Source organism: Rhinoraja longicauda, chromosome 13 (genome assembly GCF_053455715.1).
Source record: "Rhinoraja longicauda isolate Sanriku21f chromosome 13, sRhiLon1.1, whole genome shotgun sequence".
Lineage (NCBI taxonomy): Eukaryota > Metazoa > Chordata > Chondrichthyes > Rajiformes > Arhynchobatidae > Rhinoraja > Rhinoraja longicauda.
This window is the reverse complement of record NC_135965.1, coordinates 15,137,246-15,163,874: the sequence shown is the minus strand read 5'-3', so window position 1 is coordinate 15,163,874 and position 26,629 is coordinate 15,137,246. Positions and strand designations below refer to the sequence as shown.

The window sequence follows — 26,629 nt, the reverse complement described above, 5'->3', positions numbered from 1 at the left end:
AGCAGATAGATAAATAAAAGGATATCTCTGATAGGGTGAGGAGACCAGGGGTCTCGTGGGATAAGCTTCAAACTGAACAAAAGGTGAATGGAAGGTATCACAAAATGCTGGAGTAACTCAGCAGGTCAGGCAGCATCTAGGAGAGAGGGAATGGGTGACGTTTTGGGTCGAGACCCTTCTTCAGTCTGAAGAAGGGTCTCGACCCGAAACGTCGCCCATTCCCTCTCTCCTAGATGCTGCCTGACCTGCTGAGTTACTCCAGCATTTTGTGATACCTTCGATTTGTACCAGCATCTGCAGTTATTTTCCTACAAAAGGTGAATGGAGGTAGTTGTGGGAGAGAGAAGTTGGTCCTCATAAGGAATGAGGACAGTTACACACAAAATGCTGGAGTAACTCAGTGGGACAGGCAGCATCTCTAGAGAGAAGGAATGGGTGAAGTTTTAGGTTGAGACCCTTTTCCAGATTCAGAGAGCAGTTATGGAATAGGAACACAGACTGCATATCCAGCAGTTCAGGCAATGCTAACGATGAGAGAAAAATCAAGCCAATATCATAGACGTTACCCGATCCATTCTGATACAGGCAGAGAAATTGAGTTACTAAAATATTGAAGTCTTCAAGTAACTCGGTTTCTCTGTTCATTCAAATCTTAGATTTAGAACACTGGTAAAACAGCAAAGGGGAACATTGACCATATTTTTAAAAATCCCTTTCAGTTTAGTAAAAAAAACCCCAAATGGGGATAGATTTTTAAAAGGTTTTTGAGGGGCTGAGAGATGCAGCTAAATCTATTTGGTCAACCTTTACTCATTCCCCTCAGTGTCTTGTGTCTAGAAACAATGCAACATGGTCCTAGTGTGGAGCACCTCAGAAATGTCTGGTTATATCAATGTTTCCAATTAACAGTGAAGTGTAAACAGAATGCTTGCCAGCAAATAATCCATTAGATATTGATCAAGCCACATTATTATATAGTCTAACAGCATTAGTGGAGCGAGAATGATGACAAATCAGTTCAATGACCATTCATCACTTTGGCAAAATGGCACTGATGTGAAACATTGCTACAATTTCCTCACTCCATGAATGTTACCTGATCAGTTGTGTACTTCCTGTATTTTGTCTTTCTAATTTACATATGCAGCATTTAGAATATTTAAATTTTGTCAAAAAATGCCATCACACTCCCTGCCTTCCAATTTTATTTCATACGATCTTTTTTATTAATTTTTTTGTGAAACCTTATCCTTTATCTCGCCACTTATCATACATGCGCATTAAATACAGTTGGAATTTATTTTAAAGAAATGTTAAATGAACGAAAACATTGGTATTTCTTTGGTGTAGACTAATGCATGTAAGAAGCTGTTTTTAAATGGAAAAAAAATCTCATCCATAGAATTGAGAACAAAGTTGAGGTGAACAGAAAATAGATAGGAAGTCTTTCTGAAATTATAGGGAGCAGTGACAGACTGGAAACTTCAGCCAGATTCAGAAGAGATTGGCCAAGACAGGTTTGGGATTGGAGATTAGTATAACCTTTATGAAGCAGAAAAAAAGGATTATTTTAAGTAGCCAACAATCTTCCTCATGTTTTCTTACAATGCAGCAGGGCATAAGGCCCATTAAGTTAATGCCAGCTCCTATTTGTCTTATTCTGCATTTATTTCCCTGCAACATGCCCTCCAACACCAACCCAATAACTCAACCAATCACCAACTAGTGTAATTTATAAATGCCAGCCTACCATCCAGTCAAATGGTCTACTTCTTCGAATAGATAAACACAAAATGCTGAAGTCAGGGACAGACATCTCTGGAGTGAAGGAATGGGTGACATTTACGGGTCGCAACACTTCTCCAAAGATGTTGCCTGTCCTGCTGAGTTACTCCAGCACTTTGTATCTATCTTCTGTGTAATCTGTGTAATCTTCTGGGAATAATGCAGAGGTTGCAGGATCAATTTATTCCAAAGAGGTGGAAAGACTCTAAGGGGAGTAAGAGACACCTGTGGCTGACAAGGGAAGTCAGGGACAGCATAAAAATTAAGGAGAGGAAGTATAACATAGCAAAGAAGAGTGGGAAGACAGAGGATTGGGACTCTTTTAAAGAGCAACAAAAGTTAACTAAAAAGGCAATACGGGGAGAAAAGATGAGGTACGAGGGTAAACTAGCCAATAATATAAAGGAGGATAGCAAAAGTTTTTTTAGGTACGTGAAGAGGAAAAAAATAGTCAAGGCAAATGTGGGTCCCTTGAAGACAGAAGCAGGGGAATTTATTATGGGGAACAAAGAAATGGCAGACGAGTTAAACCGTTACTTTGGATCTGTCTTCACTGAGGAAGATACACACAATCTCCCAAATGTTCTAGGGGCCGGAGAACCTAGGGTGATGGAGGAACTGAAGGAAATCCACATTAGGCAGGAAATGGTTTTGGGTAGACTGATGGGACTGAAGGCTGATAAATCCCCAGGGCCTGATGGTCTGCATCCCAGAGTACTTAAGGAGGTGGCTCTAGAAATAGTGGAAGCATTGGAGATCATTTTTCAATGTTCTATAGATTCAGGATCAGTTCCTGTGGATTGGAGGATAGCAAATGTTATCCCACTTTTTAAGAAAGGAGGGAGAGAGAAAACGGGTAATTATAGACCAGTTAGTCTGACATCAGTGGTGGGGAAGATGCTGGAGTCAATTATAAAAGACGAAATTGCTGAGCATTTGGATAGCAGTAACGGGATCATTCCGAGTCAGCATGGATTTACGAAGGGGAAATCATGCTTGACAAATCTACTGGAATTTTTTGAGGATGTAACTAGGAAAATTGACAAGGGAGAGTCAGTGGATGTGGTGTACCTCGACTTTCAGAAAGCCTTCGACAAGGTCCCACATAGGAGATTAGTGGGCAAAATTAGGGCACATGGTATTGGGGGTAGGGTACTGACATGGATAGAAAATTGGTTGACAGACAGAAAGCAAAGAGTGGGGATAAATGGGTCCCTTTCGGAATGGCAGGCAGTGACCAGTGGGGTACCGCAAGGTTCGGTGCTGGGACCCCAGCTATTTACGATATACATTAATGACTTAGACGAAGGGATTAAAAGTACCATTAGCAAATTTGCAGATGATACTAAGTTGGGGGGTAGTGTGAATTGTGAGGAAGATGCAATAAGGCTGCAGGGTGACTTGGACAGGTTGTGTGAGTGGGCGGATACATGGCAGATGCAGTTTAATGTAGATAAGTGTGAGGTTATTCACTTTGGAAGTAAGAATAGAAAGGCAGATTATTATCTGAATGGTGTCAAGTTAGGAGGAGGGGGAGTTCAACGAGATCTGGGTGTCCTAGTGCATCAGTCAATGAAAGGAAGCATGCAGGTTCAGCAGGCAGTGAAGAAAGCCAATGGAATGTTGGCCTTCGTAACAAGAGGAGTTGAGTATAGGAGCAAAGAGGTCCTTCTACAGTTGTACCGGGCCCTGGTGAGACCGCACCTGGAGTACTGTGTGCAGTTTTGGTCTCCAAATTTGAGGAAGGATATTCTTGCTATGGAGGGCGTGCAGCGTAGGTTCACTAGGTTAATTCCCGGAATGGCGGGACTGTCGTATGTTGAAAGGCTGGAGCGATTGGGCTTGTATACACTGGAATTTAGAAGGATGAGGGGGGATCTTATTGAAACATATAAGATAATTAGGGGATTGGACACATTAGAGGCAGATAACATGTTCCCAATGTTGGGGGAGTCCAGAACAAGGGGCCACAGTTTGAGAATAAGGGGTAGGCCATTTAGAACGGAGATGAGGAAGAACTTTTTCAGTCAGAATGTGGTGAATGTGTGGAATTCTCTGCCTCAGAAGGCAGTGGAGGCCAGTTCGTTGGATGCTTTCAAGAGAGAGCTGGATAGAGCTCTTAAGGATAGCGGAGTGAGGGGGTATGGGGAGAAGGCAGGAACGGGGTACTTATTGAGAGTGATCAGCCATGATCGCATTGAATGGCGGTGCTGGCTCGAAGGGCTGAATGGCCTACTCCTGCACCTATTGTCTATTGTCTATAAACCAGCATCTGCAGTTCCTTCCTACATACTTCTTCTAGTACTTATGCAACCCAAAAAACCTGGCCTACTTCAAGTTAACCATTGTCAAGCAACATTGAAACAAGTGCATAGACTTGGGCCCCAAGATCTCACTGTACAACACTGCTGTAAAGGTCCTGCCATTAATTGTGTACTTTTCCCTTACATGTGACCCCAAAAGTGAAAAACCTTACACTTGCCAGGGTTAAACTCCATCTTCTATTTCTCCACATATATCTGTAACTAATCTATATTCTTCTGCATCTTTTGACAGCTTTCTTCAATGTCTGCAATTCCACCAATGTTTGCGTCGTCTGCAAACTTACTAACCAACTCATCTACATTTTTGTCCAAGTCATTATATATATCACAAACCACAGATCCCTGGTCAAAGACATCCAGCCTGGATAGCGCCCTTCTAACACTACCTTCTGAACTCCATGGGTAAGCCAGTTCTGAATGCAAACTACCAAGTCACTGTGGTTTCCATGCATCTTAATCTTCTGGATTTCAGCCAGTACTATTGCCACTCGTGCCATTCAATGACTCTTGGATTCCACCCTATAACGATTTTTGTTTATTTGCCCCACTCTTCTCTGCGAATCTTCAACTTCCTCCACTTCTGATGAAACGTCGTCTTCGTGAAATGCAAAGTCAGTTCCTCTTTCCATTGATGCTCCCCAACCTACTTCCTCAGATTCTATTTTTAAGATTTCCAAAATCAGTAGTATTTTGCTTTAAGATCAAGGACAATGTTACTCCAGATCAATTCAATTAGATGCCACCAGGTCTGTGCTGATTCATGTCGATTCATTGGATTAGTTCTCTCCAAGATGACTTATCAACAATGATAGTGCAAGTCTGAACAAGTTGTAAAGCTATAAGAGGTTTCTGATTCCATTCACTACTTTGCTGTCTTCCACATGTGTTTTCTTCTGATTTACAACACATAACAGTGGTCTCCATTTCATTATTGGTGCATGTCATATATCCAAATAATACCAGTTTCTGTTTGAATATCATTACCTTGAGTGAATAATTGGGCTTTGTTTGGCCCAGAACTGAATGACCGACTCTCCTCGCCATCCAAACAAAGTTCAGCAATCTTCCACATTTCAAATGATTCGATCCTATTCACTTTGCACTTTCTTAGATTCTAGCTTTCACACCCACACAATGTGACAAAATAACCAATTTCTCATGTTCTTATTTTGGTGTCACATTGACACTTATCTTTCAAAAGTTTGATCAAACATGTCATATTGTCATTCTTGCTAACTAATCATTAGCTATGTTCAGATTTCTTCATTGCATGCCCTATTTCTGTTTATCTTGGCACCAAGGAAGCTCAAACCTTCCACTACCTGGTCGTTAGCTAATGTAACATTCTTTCATCCATCTGGATAACCATTGTTACAGTAGCTCCAAAACTTTTCAGAATAAGTTTCTTCAGGTCTTCATTTCCACCTGATAGTATTCTCACTAAACCCTTGAAAACTACTGCATGTGCTGGATAAAGAAATGAAAGCAAAATACCTCAGGCGCTGGAAACGCTCAACAGGACAAGCAATATGTGAGGAGAGGAAAATGGTGTTGACATTTAAGGTTGATGACTTTACATCAGAAATAATCAAGCATATGCTATGAGCTCCATAAAATCAAAAAGCTTCTTAAATGGCCTGTCCAGGATCACAAAGACCAGAAACCTAGAATTTAGAGCTGAAAGATACAGCATGGATACTGTATCTTTGGCCCACTGAGTCCACGACGACCATCACCCGTTCACAGTAGTTCTATGTTATCTCACATTTGCATCCTCTTCTTGTCAACCAAGACTGCTGTTTTATTCTGGATTGTATCAAGCTTCTTGGAGTTGCACTCACCTAGGGCAGTACTCCATGACCCACATGAACGGCACTTGTAGATGGTGTGAGATGGAGTGAAGGCAGCAAGATTGACCATGTATTAGCATTATAATTAAATAATTATAATTTAAGAATATTCTTATTTTGAATGATAAATTAATTATAATTATTTTATATTAATTATAAATTAATTCATAATTTTATAAATATCTAGGACTGGAAAATAGTCCCAGCACAACCAGTCTCTCATTTAATGCTCTACAGTTGTGGCATTATCTTTGTGAATATTTTCTGCACCCCCTGTAGCTGAATCACATCTTTCCAGATGAAATGTGACCAGAACTGCACACAACTCCCAAGTGCAGCCTCACCAATGTCTTCTAAGCTGTAATATGCATCCCAACTTGATGTCCTGCTTGATGTCAAGCATGCCTATTGCCACCTTCACTACCCTGTCTATCTGTGTCACCACTTTCAACGAACTATGCAGTTTAGAGATTCAGCATGGCATCAGGCCCTTCAGCCCACAGTCCATGCCATCCATTGACCATCCGTACACGAGTTCTATCCTACACACTAAGGACAATTTACAGAAGACAATTAACCTACATACCTACATGTCTTTGGAATGCGGGAAGAAACCAGAGCACCCGGAGAAAGCCCACATGGCCACATACATACAAACTCCGTACACAGCATCCATAGTCAGGATCAAACCTAGGTCTCTGGCACTGTAAGGCAACAACTCCACTGCCTTAGATATTTATAAAATTATGAGAGCATAGATAGAGCAAATAGTATTTTTCCCAGCATAGGGGAGTCTAACACTGGAGGGACCAGCATATTGAGCCTATTACAGCTACCGGCCTCCCCCTAAAGTACGTTTAAAGATTAAAAAATGCTGATTTTGATATTAACAACAAACAGTTTTAATAAGCAACATATTTTATTATATGAATCCACATTAAGTTATAAAGACAATTTTGAATGAAAGGCACAGTGAGACAATTTTGATAAAACATGGAAACTAAATAAGAACACATTAAAAAAAGGTGAATACAGCATTTTACAATCTTCAAATCCCATTCATAAAATCGCTGACCATCTTCATCTTCACCAACAAATGAATACAGAATAAAAGCTACATGTGTACCATTAAATGGATCATAATTTTATTACTTCAGTGTCTGAGAATTTGAAAAAACACTATTGCTTTCACTGTTGCAGCATTCAATCCTTTAGAACAAAGCCAACTTAAGCTAGTTTTTGAATCAAAGCATCAGCGTGATTTCAATGAAGATTAAAGCCACCAAAATTGCTTTATGGGGGTCAGCTTAACATTTATCCAGATTGAGCCACAAGCACGAAAGAAGCTGGCAATGGTGTTACTGCTGCACTTCAGCTAATCAGCGGCAAAGGCAGATTTTCCACCCCATTTCCACAAAAACAACCAGGCTTTTTGTTTAATGTGCCAAAGAGATTTTTTTTTATAAAACATGAAACAAATTAATATAGTTTAGTTGAACAAAATGGAAAATGTTAACCCTAAACTTTCAAATTACAATACTGTACCAACGTGTAATAAACAGCAGAAAGCAACTGCTATCTGTGTCAGCCCAGTAAATCAGTGAAAAATAGAACCAGTCCAGCACATGGCAAATGTAAACTTGTGACCAATAACCTTAACCCAGTGATAAACGAAGCAATTTTAAAATACAAACAGCTATTGAAATGTGTCCTCATTATGCTTTTATTGTTGTTTACTACAATAAATACATTTCTTCTACCAAGATGAAGGTAATTTGGAACAACTCTTACTCTTTGGTTTACGCTCATATACTAGATGCTCCTGCGTCTTCCTGCTTCCCATAGAAAAGAAGCTCTCCTGATTTTATTTACAGAAATGTCAACTCTGTTCTGTTTTGAGTATTCCCTACAGGTTCTTAAATGATTATCTTACCTTTTTTTTAAATTTCACTGCTACAAATTAACCTCAGGTCACTATTTCATGCTCAAAAAACATCTTATGTAATACTTAAAAGTAATGTGATTTTTGATCCTCTCCCTATTCTTTGTAGAACATCAAATTATTGCTTAATGGTGATGAAGGAATGGTTTAAGATTTTCAAAAGAATACCGCAATGCCATTATTATCCTCAGTGCTTCAGTGTACAGATGATAAGTTACATAAATGTTCACATACTTTCAAAGAAGTAGAGGCAAGTATATCAAAATCTTGCACAGTTTAATGGCAGTACATGTAAGTCTTTTAATAAAAACTTAACGTTTCCTTATTCAAAATATAGAAATGCAAGACATCAGCAGGTTTAAGCCTTGAAACAGGCTTTCAATTAGCAAGGTTTCTTCAGTAAAGGCATCAACCTCACAATTTGTGACAGTAAAGTTGTGTTTTGTCAATTGCCCTTTGACACATGTGCAATCAATAAACCTGTCAGTCTATTATCTCCAGTGACCTGCTGGTCTTCTCCATGGGCAGTCAATAAAAGCTCAATGCTCTAATCAGATAATCAACCCCACACATGGGTTGGCAGATATCCATTGTTGTTCCAAGCACTAATTATTACCTTGTGCTGTCATATCTGCATAGTTTCATTTAATGTAAATTTACATTCTACACAGGAACCACTCTCACATTTGACTAACTGCAGTCTCAAACTAGAGCTATGTAAAAAAAACAGTAGATCCCATTTTGAGCTACCTTACATTATTGTTCAGCTTTGCAAGGTAATCTCGTAATTCTCTTGCTGCCTGGAATCGACCATATTCTTTCTTTGGGTTGGCACATTCTTCGAGCAATGTTTCCAGCCTGCCAACTCTGACAATTTCTAGGGGAGGGTTATGCAGGAGCCCTCCTGATGTTCCACGCCAGTTGGCATACCTGGAGAGCAGGTTCTGACAGATGGCATAGTAGTTATGGTCAACTGTAACACGAGAACATAAAATATCCTTCGAAAATGACAGGCAGGCTTCCTTTCCACAATCGTCAAACTTGCTTTCGTACCATACATCCCAATTTTGAGGCTTATCTGCAGAGAACAAAAGTAAATACATTTGATCACAATTTCAAGAAATGTGCATTTAACTACATTTGCAATTTTAGTTTAAACTGTAGTAACTGATACAATGGTTCTTTAGAAAGGAAAAAAAAAATTATAATGCAGAACTAATTCAGTCATGAAACATTACAGCAGAGGAACAGGTCATTCAACCCACAATGTCTGTACCAAATCATGACATCAAGTTAAATTAGTCTCCACTGACTGCAGGTGACCCATATCCCTCGATATACATGTGTCTGCCCAAAAACCTCTTGCACAGATTCACCACCACCACCCCTGACTACGGGTTCCTGGCACCTGCCACTCACTTTGTGCAAAAATAACTTGCCCTGCACATCTCCTTTAAACATTCCCCTGTTATGAAAGCTATGCCCTCTAGTCCCTGGCATTTACCCTCCTGGAAAAACTGTCTAACGTGTCTATGACTCACATCATTTTATATCCTTCTATCATGTCTCCCCTCAACTTTCAAAGCTCTGGAGAAAACAATTCAAGTTTGTTAGCATTTTCAAAGAGACGTACAGCACAAAAATAGGTCTTTTAGCCCACTGAGTACACACTGACCATCAAGCACCCATTTTTAATACTAATCCTATTCCAAAGCATACAATTTTGTCCTGAATCCCTTCAACTGAATCCCACCCTCTCCCCACCACTAGGAGTAAATTATAATATCCAATTAACCTACCAACCCATGTATTGTGACATGTGGTGGGGGGGGGGGGGGGGGGGGATTGGAGCACTCAAATGAAACCCATGCAGTCACAGGGAAAATTAGCAAACTCCACACAGATGACTGCAGAGTTCTGCAGTCTGCTTATCTGCAATCAAGCAGTCTGAAGAAGGGTCTCGACCCGAAACGTTACCCATTCCTTCTCTCCTGAGATGTTGCCTGACCTGCTGAGTTACTCCGGCATTTTGTGAATAAATAGATGGTCAGTTAAGGTTCTCTCCATTTTTAATTTTACATGGTAACTTCTTAACTTTCAAATGTTCATTTAGACATCCAACTCATTATTTCTCCAGCATGTTCAGGTAAGACCCCATGTTTTGAAGTGCAGCTTATCAGCATTTCAATGAAAAGTCTCTATTAGCAACCTGATCCATTTAGGCTTTTCACACGTGATATCAATCTATTTGCTTCATAATCCGCAGAGGGCATGGACTGTAAGCTATTGCATTAAACATCTATACTACTAGTTGCTTAACTTGGTGGGTCACAACCTTAAAGTCAGTGAAGAATCAATTAATAATGTTCAACTGCCTTTTGGTTTATGCAAAAGCTAAATCCCATTTTTAATGTAAATGACTGGATGTAATCCAGACTGTGACAATGAAGTGTGGACAATCAAGGTTCCACTGCAGAGGTATCAAGACTGTCAGATTTATCAAGATCATAAATCATCCGAAAATAAAATGTATAAAATATCCCAGTTTCAAGAAGTAGAATCAATAGGACCATTAATTCAATCTGTGATACTTTTGTTTATTTATTAAAGACAAGGGGAAAAATATGACATTAATTAACATCTTTTGGAGATCGGAACTAGGCTGAGGTCACTAACTAAAATTTGACCCAGTTATGGTTGTCAACAGTATGAAAGATCTCTCAAGATACAAATACAAGATACCATGATAAATCCAGATATTTTAAGGTTCCAATATCTCTCTGGATCCACCAGCATATGTACCCCATTCCTTTCCATCTGCCCATGAATTGGCTGATGAGGACAGATGTTTAATGATTCATTAGCCTTTTTATATCATTAATACTAGTTGCAAATTAATAGTGTCAAAATACATAGAGTAAGAGGAAAAGAGCAGAACCAAACCATACAACAGATTTTAATTTCATAATTACAAGTGCAATTAATTTCTTCAGATAGAGAACTTCATCCAGCCCAGTAATGAGCAGAATACCAGTACAAGTATTTACTGTCTGGTTTGACCCAAGTTTGCAACCAATGGTGGGTGGAGTTGGTGACATAGAAGTAAGGTTTTTAGCAAAAAGGCCCAGAATCAGTGGATTGATTTTCCTCATATTCCAAATCAGATAAAAACCCACAATGGACTGAGGAATATGCTAAGGGTACGGATCTGCTCATGATCAAGTTACCAATAATCCTGTTTCTCCACTTTCAATTACAAGAGTTGCATGCATTTGCAAAAGGAAAGAATGAATCCTTGGGGGGCTCAAAGAGGGCCACATAGATGGGTCACTGTAGGAAATAAATTAGTGGAATGGAATTAATATGGATAAATTATATAAGGATTGCCCAACAGAGGTAGAGGAGACAGACAAGACAACATTCAGCTGCAGTTAAAGATATCATTCAGTATTGGCTCTTTGGGCATGCAGAAAAGTACTCAACGAAGTAGAAGTGGAAACTATGAATGAATATGGTACAGGAAGGTCTTGACATGTGCAACTGCCTTAGAGAATAAATGTACATCATGGATGAAGCAATACATGAATAGCACAAAAGGATGAAGGATGAAATTACTAAGAGGCATGAGTAGTGATGAAAGGAAGAGGGTCAGTGATATAGCAAAACCATCAGCAGTAATATAGTTTTATCAACAGGAAAGATAGCTGAATGCTCAGCGATAAGATGGGGAAAAACCAAAGGTGTAAAAGTGGACAACATGGAAGGGTTTTAAGACTCTATAGATCATAGTAAATCCAGAAGGCCAGGGTGTATTTGTGAAGCAGAGCTCAGAGTGATTTTCTAGATATTTTTTTCGATTGAAGTCACATGGCAAAGTGCCATTGTATCTTAGTATACAATTTACTGAAATAGCACCCTGAGGCCTGAACCTACAATCCAGAGACAAGATCCTCTATGAAAGGTGGGAATTTAACTGATGCAATTACCACTACTAGCAGCAAGAGTTAAAAGTGTTTATTTGTCATATGCACCAGATATAAACCAGAACAAAGAAATTATTAGTTGATGCAGCTTGACATGCACATTAGGCACAAAAATAAAAAAGATCAGTTATTTTAAGTTAACTAGACCGTGATAGTGTAAGACAAAAATACATGAGCAACCATGGAAGCATAAATGTAGGACTGCGTAGTGTGTTTGAAGAACGTGATGGTTGGTGGAAGAATCTGTTATTGAACCTGTTCTCAGGCTTCTTCCTAACCGTAGATGACTGCATGGCCAAAGTCGTTTGGGTCTTTGAAGATCTTAGCTGCCTTCTTGAGGCATTGCTTCCTGTAGACCCCATTGATGATAGGGAGGAGAGTACCTGTGATGGACCATGCAATGTCCATTGTGACCATGAAACTACTGCAGAGAATTGGATAAATTCATAAAATGCCTTACAAGGAAGGAAATCCGCTCTCCTTGCAAATTCTGGTCCGCATGCAAATCTATACCAACAAATATGTTTGAATTTCAACTGTCCTCTGAAACTGTTTAGTCAGGAGCCACTTGGAATTGATAATGAATGTTGGTGTCTCTGATAACACCCACATCAACAAATGAATTAAAACCTATCAATCGACAATCCAAACCAGCAATGTAATTAATCTGTAGAAACAAAGAACGCCAGATGCTGGTTAATAGGCAAAAGAATACAACGTGCTGGAGTAACTCTGCAGGTCAGGCAGCAACTCTGGAGAATATGAATCCTCAGGTGACATTTCAGGGTCTGGACCCTTCTTGAGTCTCGAACTGAAACATCACCTATCTATGCTATCCAGGGTTGCTGCCTGGCCTGCTTAGTTGCTCCAGCACTTTGTGTTCTTTAGTGTAATTAATCTATTGTTTTTAATGATACAGTTTCAAAAAGTAAAATAAATGACAAGCTTCTCTGTGCTACCAGTAAGAGATTAATGACAAATTTAAGAAAGATTTACAATCAGAAAAGCTATAGTAGGCAAATATAATGTGTTGCAGATTTTTAAGCACATGAAAGTGGCAGAAATGTAGATTTACTGAAAGTTAACTATGTGAACACTGATCTGTCAAGAGTGCAGATTTGAATCAGGATGCTGCGGAAATCTGTTGCTCTGCAGACTAAATACCATTAAAGAGACTGACTATTCATTTTCTGCAAAATAAATTCAAAATAAATTCAATAATTTCACTTATTGAAATATATATTTGGTTTCTATTGCACAATTGAATTCAAAACATTACAAAATGTTTTGTTATTGTACGAAAATAGATGAAATTCAATTCATTTGCTCAGTGACTGACAAAACAATTGAGCCAATTGAATCAGCTGTTTTTTGTTAAGTCACCGAGGAGAATATTAAAGAGTTAGCTTTTTCAATTGTTGTTGAAAGTATTCTTCTGTTTTTAGTACATTGCATGTAAAGAGAGATTTCTTACTGGCATATTAAAATTTGCAATGCAACTAAAATTCTTGGATGTTGATTACAGTGCCCTCCATAATATTTGGGACAAAGACCTACCATTTATTTATTTGCCTCCGTACTCCACAATTTGAGATTTTTAATAGAAAAAATCAAATGTGGTTAAAATGCACATTGTCAGGTTTTAATAAGGGCCATTTTTATACATTTTGGTTTCACCATGTAGAAATGACAGCAGTGCTTATACATAGTCCCCCCCATTTCAGGGTACCATAATGTTTGGGACACAACAATGTCATGTAAATAAAAGTTGCATATCCTTTGCGTGCAATGACTGCTTGAAGTCTGCGATTCATGGACATCACCAGGTGCTGGGTGTCTTCTCTGGTGATGTTCTACCAGGCCTGTATTGCAGCCATCTTGAGCTTATGCTTGTTTTGGGCACTATTCCCCTTCAGTTTTCTCTTCAGCATATAAAAGGCATGCTCAATTGGGTTCAGATGGGGTGATTGACTTGGCCACTCAAGAATTGACCTTTTTTAGCTTTGAAAAATTTCTTTGTTGCTTTAGCAGTATGTTTGGGATTATTGTCTTGCCGGCCGGCCAATGAGTTTTGAGGCATTTGTTTAAACTTAAGCAGATAGGATGTGTCTATACACTTCAGAATTCATTATGCTAGTACCATCAGCAGTTGTATCATCAATGAAGATAAGTGAGTCAGTACTTCAGCAGCCATACATGCCCAGGTCATAACACTCCCACCACCGTGTTTCACAGTTGAGGTGGTATGCTTTGGATCTTGGGCAGTTCCTTCTCTCCTCCATACTTTGCACTTGATATAAGTTAATCTTCATCTCATCTGTCCGCAAGACCTTTTTCCAGAACTGTGGTTGCACTTTTAAGTACTTCTTGGTAAACTGTAACCTGGCCATCCTATTTTTGTGGCTAACCAGTGATTTGCATCTTGCAGTATAGCCTCTGTATTTCTGTTCATGAAGTCTTCTGCAGACAGTGGTCATTGACAAATCCACACCTGACTCCTGAAGAGTGTTTCTGATCTGCCGGACAGGTGTTTGGGGATTTTTCTTTATTATAGAGAGAATTCCTCTGTCATCAGCTGAGGAGGTCTTCCTTAACATGCTAGTCCCTTTGCGATTAGTAAGCTCACCAGTGCTCTCTTTCTTCTTAATGATGTTCCAAACAGTTCATTTTGGTAAGCCTAAGGTTTGGCTGATGTCTCTAACAGTTTTATTCTTGTTTCTCAGTCTCATAATGGCTTCTTTGACTTTCATTGGCACAACTTTGTTCCTCATGTTGATAAACAACAATAAAAGTTTCCAAAGGGGATGGAAAGATTGGAGGAAAGACTAGGCACTGAGAGCTCTTATACCTGCATTAAGGAGGCAATTAAACACACCTGAGCAATTATAAACGCCTGTGAAATCATGTGTCCCAAACATTATGGTGTCCTGAAATGGGGGGGACTATGTATAAACTCAGCTGTAATTTCTACATGGTGAAACCAAAATGTATAAAAATGGCCTTTAATAAAATCTGACAATGTGCACTTTAACCACATGTGATTTTTTTTCATTACAAATCTGAAATTGCGGAGTCCAGAGGCAAATAAATAAATAAGTCCCAAACGTTATGGAGGGCTCTGCATCTTGTCAGAAGACATTTGCGTCCAAATTAAACCTGGTGAAGAGAGGATGATGTTTTGACCTAGATACATGTTAATTAGTCTGACATGTTAAACTAGTATTGCAGGAAGGCAAGTTTCAATTTTCTAACTTAGATTAGTTTGATAAAGTGCCTTTCAAAATTTATATTTCTTTTTAAATATTACTAAAGACAAAACTCCTAATTTTAGTCATTTTTCAAATCCACACCGTGCATTTTAATTATGCAACACAGGTCCTTCAGGAACAAGTTTAACATAAAAGAGCAGACAAATTCCTTACTTTCAAAGTTCCATAAAATATTTAGTCATCCTGAAAAATATTCAGGATGACTATAAATATGAAGCTTAAAACATAATGGTTATTCGATAGAAATTCTGATAAAAAGTGAGATGAATGCCAGGTAATGAACATCTCTATTTGAGACGCCTAATGTCAGCATCAAATGCTTTCTTAGAGAGGGCATACTTTCTCTATTCATCCAAAATAGATGCAGCAGCTTTACCTCAGCCAACCTCTGCATTTACCTTTAGGTATTTGCTCCCCTCCTTCTGCTTAGTCATCCTTCAGTTTTGTGGCAGAGTGGCAATGCAGGTGCAGTTTCACACTACAGAAACATATTTCACGTGACTTTGATAATTAAAAAAAATATCTTCAAGGCTAATATTGGGCAGTTTAGATACACCTAGTCAATTGTAAATCAAGGGCAGAGTAAAGGGAGCCATTTGATTCGACACTCTGTAAGCCAGGCAATGGTTGGTTGACAGGTTTGTCGGCAAACAATTCTGTCTGGTACCTACTTTACTTTTGGCCAGTCAGAGTCATTCAGCATTGAAACAGGTTCTTTGGTGCGCTGCACCTATGCTGACTATCATGCTTATCTCTATAAATCTTACTGCATTAATTCCAATAACCAATACCTTGCCTTGCTCATTCAAATACACGTACAAACACTTCAGACGTTGTTACTGTTCTTGCCTCCACCACCTCTAGCTCATTCCAGATACCAAATACTATGTTGGAATATTTACACCTCAGAGCCCCTTTACGATAAAATTTTATTCATCCCCAGAGAGAAATGACATCCTCAACTTAAACATATGACCTCTAGTTGTAGACACCTTTGCCCTGGGAAACAGACTCTTGCAATCTACCTATATATGCCTCTTAATTTTAGACAACTTTATCACGTCACCTCACAGACCCAGCCTATCCAAATCTCTCCTTATAATTCAAGCCCTCCAACTAAGGCAACATCTTTATTTAACATTGTTATTTCCTACATCCTTTTGTGCTTACCTGTGGGTGTGGGGACCACAACTGCACATTATATTCCAAGTTCTGCTGGACCAATGTTTTGTACAACTTTAACATGGCATCCCAACTTAATGCATTGGCCAATGAAGGCAAGCCCTTTTTTTGTCACCTTGTCTACCCGTGCTGCCACTTTCAGGGAACAATGTATTTGTACCTCTAGGTGGCTCTGTCCAATAACATTCCCCAATCCATCACTTCTACCCTACATGGTAATACTTAGCAATCAAGGACCCCTGTTTTGGGACACGAATCTGATGGTAATTTATTTTAAAACATTATGGTCCAAGATTAAATTGAAATAAACACTGTAAAAGTACAGAGCCGGCTGTGTACTTCTGCTCCTTCAACGTCTGCAATAAGATGCTGCAGATGTTCTACCAATTGGTGGTAGCCAGTGCCATCTTCTTCGCTGGCGTGTGCTGGGGCAGCAGGGCAAAGGCTGTGGACGCCAATAGGATTAACAAACTCATCAGGAAGGTTGGCTCTGTCCTGGGGGCGGAGTTGGATTCATGGGATGTGGTCTTGGAGGGGAGGATGCTCCTCAAACTGCGGAGCATTATGAACAATACAGCTCACCCCCTCCATGACACACTGGTCAACCTGAGGTGTACCTTCAGCAACAGACTGGTTCCACCAAGATGCAAGACAGAACGCTACAGGAGATCATCCTTACCAGTGGCTATCAAACTGTACAACTCCTCCTTTCTGTTGTGGGGTTGACTGAGACTGACTCCCTTCCCCCTTCCCCAAACTTTGCACATCCCCAATCCTTTCCACTCGTCACTTTAATTTCATGTTTCATATATTTTGTGTTTTTACGACTGTTGGCAGATCAATTTCCCTCTTGGGATAAATAAAGTTCTGTCGCATTGTATCGTAAAACAAGAGTAACTGTCTCATATTTGTGCAGGATTCTCTGGCAAACAGTAGTGATTTTTTTTTCTCCTCATTTTGACAATTTGACTTCACAGCTATAAATGATTCAGTCTTGCTGAATAGCAGAATAAAGGAGTGTTCGATCTTGATAAAAATGCAGATCTGGTGTAGGTAAAAGAATTACCAACGCTTGCCATTTAAAGTCAACTGGGAACCTGGTAGAAATAATTATGGACAGGTAATCCTGGAAAAAAAAAGCTAGCTTGACTAAATTCCATTTGAAAATCAAATTTGAGTATAAATGGGATCTTTATTCACATATGAGCTTGTCTGTTTAATTTATTTACATCATTTAATTTCTTCATTTCTGTATAATTTCTCATTGTGGAGATCAGCACCTATCTGTACATCTTAACATTTGTTGCTTGATGAAATAATGTAAAGCTGGCCAGCATTACCATTTTCTGGAATTAATTTCTTCTAAAAGCAATCAGTAAATGTGTACTTTGTTGGTTGCATTATTTAATAAGAGTATACTAAATAACTAGTTTTTAAAAATATTTGAAATATTGCAGTAATGCAACAATAGATTTTATAGCATTACATCTACATTTCATCACAGGGGTTAGATTAGAAATAATTTGAGATTATGAATTGATGAAAACATAACATGACCTCAAAATTAAAAAAATAATATATTAGAACTAAAATTGGATCTTTTCTGAACTATCAGAATAATGCCTCCATTACACTTCTGATCAAGAGTGGCATGCATGTTATGAAATATCTCAGTTACTCTGGAAAGTTAAAACTTCTGTCATTACTTTCCGATACATTTCAGCTCTGCTTAAGCAGCAACACTGCCTTTCCAGAGCCGAAGTTGACTATTGTGTAGGATTATTTCCATAATGTCCTTTACAGCCAGAAATTATTTCTGTAACCAACCATTGTAAAGAAATCACTTCTACAATGGTAGTATTTTCATTTGCTTTTATCATGTACAAAATATATTTTGAGGACCCAGATTATGATGAGGTCCAATATTGATTACTTTTGCAGGACCATTTCATTTTCAAATGCAAGAATGATCTTCTTCGGGCTACTTATTTGAGGTGAAGATAAAGATGTCAAAGCTCTTTCAGTTATACAAAATCTCAAAAGAAAACGCTCAGAAGTTGTGTAAAAGACATGCAATGGTTCTGCTAATGTTGCATGCAGCAAAAAGTCTTCAAATGTACCCTTACAATAAGTGCAGGTTTAACATAAGGTTAAACCGAAACTAGAATCAATTAAAATATAGAAATACAGACGTTGGAAATCTGAAATCAAAACAGAAAATGCAGGAAATACTTATCAGTTCAGGCAGCATAAGCTTCAGGTCACAGACCTTTAGTGAGCTACTCCAGATGACACTGCTAACTGAATGACCAGTCTTCAGACTATTTGATCATTCAACATGTTAGCAAGAAAGGACCAACACAAAGAAAAGAATAAACACGATCTCTAACAAAATTATATCTGGAGTGCCTGAGAGTTCCTCTATCCTTAATTCCTCTAACAAAGCTATTCCGTTATGACTAGAACACTAAGATCAACCAGACAACATGAAAGAATATGAATTATTGATCAATAAATGGATCAATGAGTATGTTATAGACCCAGGATGTTTATACGCTAAAAATCTCTGAAATAGGCAGGCAATAGGCATAATAAAATTGCAAAAAAGGCACGCAAAAGGCATTTATGGACAAAAGAAGGCATTAAAAGGCATGTATTTCCACCACCAAAATATGGTTAAAATAATATAAAGGTATACTACATTAAATGACCAAAGTTGCCTGGTTGCACATAATTACTAACATTGTTTTCAAATTATCTGGTGTTAAACTATGCCGTCTGTCAGACAGAATATGCTTCAGTTGTGAAAAACTTCTTTCTACCCCAGCTGAGGTCACTGGTGCGTACCCGAAAAAAGCTACAGACTCAATATTCATGTCGATATCTTGTGCATAGCAACTACCTTTGAGAACTTTAGCTATGTTTTGTATTTCTTCAAGATCTTTGTTACCTAAAATTACTCTCCCACATTTTCCTTGTATGTCTTTACCTACATCGCCAGGAACTTTACGAATATCGTCAATTACTTTGTTGAAAACCTGCAAGTTATTCACTAATGATTCGCCACATTTCTCATGGGAAGTGATAGCTTGGGGAAGTTTGCAAAATTGGAAGCAGTAAACACATGATCACGGTGCAGGGACTTTTTTTGTATGATTTCACGGACGATCGTGACTGCAGATCTTCTTCAAAACAGTTGACGATTTATTTTATCTTTTCAAAATTTGCAGCATAGTAGAATACACCATGTACCCCACCTAGTCAAAACGAGCTGAGGAGGTAGCGGAATCCCGGGTGCCATTTCCTTGAACAACTGCGACGGTGCTTTGAGGAAGATTTTCTTGACATTGGAAACTCGGCGATCGATATTTGGAAACAAGCTACGTATGTGCTCGGCAATTCTATCGAGTCCATGAGCTAAGCATGTCAAATGCAACATTTTGGGGAATAAAACTTTAAGAGCACGAGCAGCTTTTTTCATGTAGGGAGCTGCATCAGTCACAAACAGAAGAGCATTCTCGTGTTTTATACCTTCTGGCCAAAGTACAGCAAGTGAAGATGTAAACAACTGAGCAATAGTTGAGCCGCTTGACTTCTCCAATACCTCCGATGTCAACAAATACTCCTTTGATGGTTGACCTGCCTCCACTGTACCGATGACCACATTGGCAACATATCTCCCCACAGCATCGGTTGTCTCGTCTATTGAGATCCATATTTTGTTGCATGCAACTTCATCTCTAATTTTCTGCACAACAATGTTGAAGTTGATGTCAACATAATTTTTCCGTAATGATGACTCGCTCAGTATATGTTCTTCTATGTATTTCTCTAAAAAACCTCTGAGAGATTTGTTTTCCAATTTCCACAGTGGAATTTCAGCATCAATGAATGCCTTGCACAAATCGCTCGAAAACTCAGATTTGCGACTGGAGCCAGCAATAAATGTAGTGAGGAGACAAGCTTGCGTATTTCCCGTCTTCAGTTTCTCTGCCGCCGACTTGTGTTTAGCTGTCTGTACATGCTAGAAGACGAAATATTTCTTCTCATGATTCACTGCTTTCTCACATGCTTTGCAAAACACCACACAGTTGCCTGTTGAAATTATATCACTCCCGTACACTCTCACCAAATCATTCACTTTTTTACAAGGCGTTAACTTGACTTTAGGCATTTTGACGCTTGCAGGGATAGATCCTACAAGAGCAGGGATGCAGACGTCTACCGGCAGGCCAAGTACAAGCTGAGAAGAGGAATCAGAGCTGCCAAGGAAAGGTACTCTGAGGAGCAGGAGCAAGTTCTCAGCTAATGACTCTTCTTCAGTTTGAAAGGGCTTGCAAGAAATCACAAGCTACAAGAGGAAAACTTTGGACAATCGTCAGCTGACCAACGATCTGAACAAGTTCTACTGCAGGTTCGAAGGTATCACAAAATGCTGGATTAACTCAGCGGGTCAGGCAGCATCTCAGGAGTGAAGGAATGAAGGGTCTCGACCCGAAACGTCACCCATTCCTTCTCTCCTGAGATGCTGCCTGACCCGCTGAGTTACTCCAGCATTTTGTGATACCTTCGATTTGAACCAGCATCTGCAGTTATTTTCCTACACAATCTACTGCAGGTTCGATAAACAGAAACTTAATCCTGGTACACCCTCCCCCCCCTCCCTGACCAACATTTCATACCTACTCACAGCCTGTCTCCAGTTTGAAAAGACTGGATGCTTCCCCACCCACCCCTCTCCAATCATCACTTAACACCCACTTACAGCCTGACTGCAAAAGACTGGGACCCTGTCCACTACCCACGAATGAACGACCGACGGCGGTGCCCCCAGTTTCGCCCCGGTGATGGAGATTTTCTTGTAAGTTACGTTATCACGGCAAAAAAAAGGCTGATTTAGGCACTCGATTGTGAAAAAGGCATTATCTTGCTGAAATCATCAAAAAAGGCATGAAAAGGAACTTATGGTAAAATCCTGGCTCTAGTTATCATCAATAGTCATACACTCTCCAATGATCGATTAAACAATGCTCACTGTGATATCTGCCATGCGAACACAGGTCTGCATATCAAAGACCTGAATGATTGTAGAATACAGTCCCATTCGTGATTAAAATACTGAAGCAATGACCCACTGAGATTGGATTACAACATTTAAGTTAAGATTCAAGGTCAAACAACACATATTCTGCAGAGCTGCTCGGCAATGACAATCTCCAGCAAGAGGGAATGTCCTTGACATTCAACAACTTTACTATGGCTACATTTCCTATCACCAATATTCTGAGGCAGTTCACTGTTAATCAGAAATTAAATAGATCAGCCACAAAAATAATGGTTACAAATAAGACGTGATATTTTTCAGAAAATCTGCAGCAAAATACTGAGTCGCTGCCAAAAGTGACAACTTAGGCCTTTCCAAGTCATTAGTGAGATGAAATAGTCTTCAATTGCTTGGCCGAAGGCAAATGCAAAACCATTTAGAGCAAGGAGATAAAGCAGTCCACTTGATTGTTATTTTTCAGACAACCTCAAACATTGATCCACTGCGCAGAAAATCCACAGAATCCACCTTCTAAAACTTGGACTCAACAATCCGACTGTAAATACGGCTATTAATTCTTTGCCATATTACCATTCAGCACTGTGAAAGTAGCTTAGCTACACAGATAACTGCCGTTGAAGTGCTTCACCTTCCCAAAGAGATAAGACAACAAGAAATAAACCACCAGCCTGGCGAGAAGCAACCACATTCTATGAAAATCAAATTAAAAATGTACAGAATACATTGCTTTAGATTTACAAATGAGAAACAGGAATATGTTTTGATTATTTGTTCACCTTGAAATCATCACCTCAACTTAGTTACAGGTTTGTGGATTTTCTAAAACCAAAGCTTAATTGGACCTAGTTCAGGCAATGCTGGTAATTTCACTGATCACGGCATTTAAGATGATATAAACCAGCAATGCTAAATATTTCAATTCATTTTATGCAACACTCCTTCCTCTTGCAAATATTTTAATTTAAAATCTTTTTTTCAAATAGACTACCAATTCTCACAATAATCTATTTTTTCCCAAACTACCAGGCTACTCATTTTCTAGAATGAGGATCTGACTGCGTGAAATTGTTATTCTTATAGTTCTGCCATACATTCTTGCCAGAAAAGTACATTAATTAAAAATGTCCATTTACTCAGAATTTCAAGAGTATTTTCTGAATGGTCACTGCACCAGATCATAACACATATGAAAAGTAAATGTCATCCAACCACTGAAGCTATTGCTTTCTGAATGATCTATTGTTTCCACATAACTTCCTTCATGTTGCTTCAGAAATTATGTTGCTAAATTTTCTGCAAGATAACAATGAGTGAGCAGATTCATTCATACTGATTTTAGATGAAAAAGTGTCACCTATTTTTATGCATCGCATGGCAAATGGAAAGCTTTCAATGCGGAGACAGGACTGAGATTTATCGCACTCCTGACCTTTACCTGATATTGACAATGGTGTTCCTCACTCCCACAAGAGTCCAATTTTGAAGGTGAGAAGTTACTGGCTGTGGTTCTGTCCTGACATCCTAATTTCTGGGTTAGAAGGTCGTGTGTTCAAAACCCACACTAAACTATCATCAAAACAAGTGTCACACTTCAGATGATGAAGTGCCTGCAATCTTAAGGTGCCCTCTTTCGGGAAAGGTATTAAATCAAGATCCCATTGGCTCTCTCAAGTGACAACGGAAAGTTTCACAGCATGAAGGGAAACTGAATTAGCCCAGATGATATTTTGCAACTAAAATCAAAGAGCAGATTGCATTTCACAACTGTTTACACATAAATAAGCTATGTGTTTTCAATATTACAACTGCAACAACATGCTAAAAATCCTTGAAGCTAGTTTGACCATGATAGACACTACTTTAATTAACTATTTGTATTTTCTTTGTCAAATGCCAGAAGACATTTCTTCAGTATTGTTACATGGCTGGCAAAAGAAATGGAATGGTGAGGGAGTGGTGGTAGTGATATAGATGGAATAGTGGATTAAAATTCAAAATATTTTTTGATCAACTTCACTGGGACAAAATTTTATCCCATGAAACAGAATTACTGTTATAAAGACATATCTTATGTGTATTATGAAAATAAATTCAAGATTAAACCCGTTAGCACAGGATCAGATGCTGGATTACTCAAGTCTATCATGAAAAGTGTAAGTAATTCTCAAACTTTTCTAGACTAGAAAAGATTAGATTAGATACCAAGTAGAAGTCATAGATAGACACAAAAAGCTGAAGTAACTCAGCAGGACAGGCAGCATTTCTGGAGAGAAGGAATGGGAGACGTTTCGGGTCAAGACCCTTCATCAGACGTCAGGCAGGACAGCAATGGGTACTACAAATGGTCTCTCAGGGTTAGGGAGAGATTAAAAAATGAATCACATTTGCAATCTGATCGGTAATGAATACATGTACCGCGCAAAAATAGAATCGAGCTGAGCTAAGATATTCCCACAATTTGGTTGGCATGGACCAAAGAGCCTGTTTCTGGACACCTTGTCTCCATGGCACTATAATTGAATGTTGTGCCAACAATGATCTTTATTGTGAGAATAGACAGTAAATCATTTGGCGCAAGCAATGCTTTGGTTCAAGTAATCAATCAGTTCTTTATTATTTCCATGATAAAGAACTCAAAAACTACTAATACTAACATTTTGAAAAATGATGCAGCGTGAAGGGCAGACCTCTTTATTGATAGGTATTGAAATTGCTGAATGCGACCTCAATTTAAATAGGAGAATGTGCACTGCTCTCCTAATCCAATGAGTTGTATTTGCCTTCAAAAATACAAAGGGCTTTTAAAGTGTAGATGGATAATACAAATGACACTAATTTTATGGCCTGATCTAAATTTTGATGACATTTGATTAATTTGACTTGGAAAGAAAATAAAGAACCATAAAATACTTCAGGATAAATAAATCAATAAACCTTCCTTGGTATTGAATTAACCAGACTTTGCAAAGCCGAAATTGGAAAGCCCGCTTAAGCTCCCTCAGAATCTTGAGAAGCAAATATTATTCCAGCAGTATTTAATTAGAGTTTGTGAACTGAATAACTGTAGGGGAAACACACAGCTATGATATAACAGAACAATGAATGCAGTAGCTTATTTTGCCTGAATCTGTATGTGCGCTCTGTTTTTTGTTACCACAGGCTGAATTTATCTCTGCATCAATGCACTGCTTGGAAGGCAAAACTATCCTGTTTGCCACATAACAAACCTACCTCTGGGCTAATAACAAATACGTAGGTAGTCAATAAAATCTCTAGCCTATGGAGGCATTTCAGAATGTAATATTTATATATAAATTTCTCCCTATTCAAAAATTGTCGCCAAATGATTAAACGGTAGACTATTCTTTTGATTGTTGTTTTCTTTATTTATACTTGGGTTGATGCCCAGTATTGCATAGGGCAATGCTGCATATACTGTCATGTGGATGGCACAAATTGCAGCAACTGTGCGCCAGTGAAATAAATTATTGTTAAGGATAGTTGAAGGGGCTTCAATCAAGAGGATTGGTTTGCTTCAGATGGTATAGAGCTTTCTAACAGCTGTTACAGCTGCACTCATCAAGAGAATATTCCATCCTGTTCCTTAAATATGCCTTGCAAATTGTTGAAAGACTTTGGGGTGTCAGGTGGTGAATTGCTCACTCGCCAGGCTCTGACATACTCTGATAGACATGGAACTTATGTTCAGTTTAATTTTTTTGTCAATGTGACCCTTTGATGTTGTTGGTGGTTTCTTGGCAATGGTTAGGCCATTGAGTAGATGGCAAGAGTCTTCCTTGTTGGACAAGGGGTAGCAATGTAGGCAGCAGGTTGAGCTGCTAACTCACAACTCCAGTAACCTGGGTTCAGTCCTAGCCTCTGGTGCTTTGAGGAGTTTGCATATTCCCCATGATCACAGTTTCCTCCAGGTGCTCGTTTCCAACCAGATCCCAAAGATATGAAGACTGCTAGATTTTAAAAAAGACACAAAGTGCTGGAGTAACACAGTGGGTCAGGCAGCATCTTTGGAGAACATGGATGGGTGATATTTCAGGTTGGGACACTTCTTCAGACTGATTGTAGTCTGGTGAATTTAGACGGTAAGAAACAAAAGGACTGAAGAGTTGCAAATTGTGAAGCTCGAGGAAGGAATGTGGTGGATGGGTGGGAGAAATAGGTGCAAGTCCAGGTGGGACAAAGGAGTGGGGGGAGTTCTTCTGCCTTTTAACCTCTGGCCTTTGCCCATAATTTGCCTTATCACCCCCATCCCCCTGATATGTATCCATCCATTGCTTGCCAGGCTTTGTCCTGCCCTCCTCTCTTCCCACTTTCTTCTCCCCCCCCCCCACCATCCCACCACAATTAGTCTAAAGAAGGTTCCAAACCTGAAATATCATCTATCCATGTTCTCATGAGATGCAGATGCTCCATGACCCACTGAGTTACTCCAGCATGTTGTCTTTTTTAGTAAACGAGCATCTGCAGTCCCTTGTTTCTACAAGAACAATACTTTAATTTACCTTTGTAAATATCTCCAACTTTGTAAGTGAATGCTAGAACCTGGGGGCGGTTAATAGGAATGAGAGTAGATTAAACAAGAGATTAAGGTAAATAGGTGCTTAATGGTTTGATGGAGTGAATGGGCAAAGGGGCCTATTTCAATGCAGCATGATTCTATTATCCTAATGCCTGGCGTTTTTAAGGCATTGAGTGTTATTTGTAACTTAAGAGTCATAGAGTGTACAATATGGAAACAGGCCCTTCGGCTGAACTTGCTCACACCGGCCAACATGTCCCAGCTACTCTCGTCCCACCTGGTCCATATCCCTCCAAACCGGTCCTATCCATGTACCTGTCTTAACTGATTCTTAAACGTTGGGATAGTCCCAGCCTCAACTACCTCCTCTGGCAGTTTGTTCCATACACCCACCACCCTTTGTGTGAAAAGGGATACCCCTCAGATTCTTATTAAATCTTTTGCCCTTCGTAAACCTATGTCTCGTCCTTGATTCACTTACTCTGGGCAAGAGACTCTGTGCATCTACCCAATCTATTCCTCTCGTGATTTTATACACCTCTATAAGATCACCTCTCATCCTCCTGCACTCCAGGGATTAGAGTCCCAGCCTACTCAACCACTCCCTTTAGCTCACACCCTCTAGTCCTGGCAACATCCTCGTATCTCTTCTCTGTACCCGTTCCAATTTAACAGCCCATAATCAAATGCTG

The 26,629-nt window shown here is 39.1% G+C and overlaps 1 protein-coding gene across 1 annotated transcript in view; it reads right to left on the bottom strand.

Moving 5' to 3' along the window:
* Positions 1 to 6,891: 6,891 nt before the first annotated feature.
* The window catches only part of LOC144599478 (divergent protein kinase domain 2A), a 123,722-nt gene continuing 103,984 nt past the window's right edge, over positions 6,892 to 26,629 (bottom strand). The window contains exon 4 of the mRNA XM_078410431.1: positions 6,892 to 8,979. Coding sequence (XP_078266557.1) covers positions 8,648 to 8,979 — 332 coding nt within the window. The 3' untranslated portion in view covers positions 6,892 to 8,647. The remainder of the gene's footprint in view (positions 8,980 to 26,629) is intronic.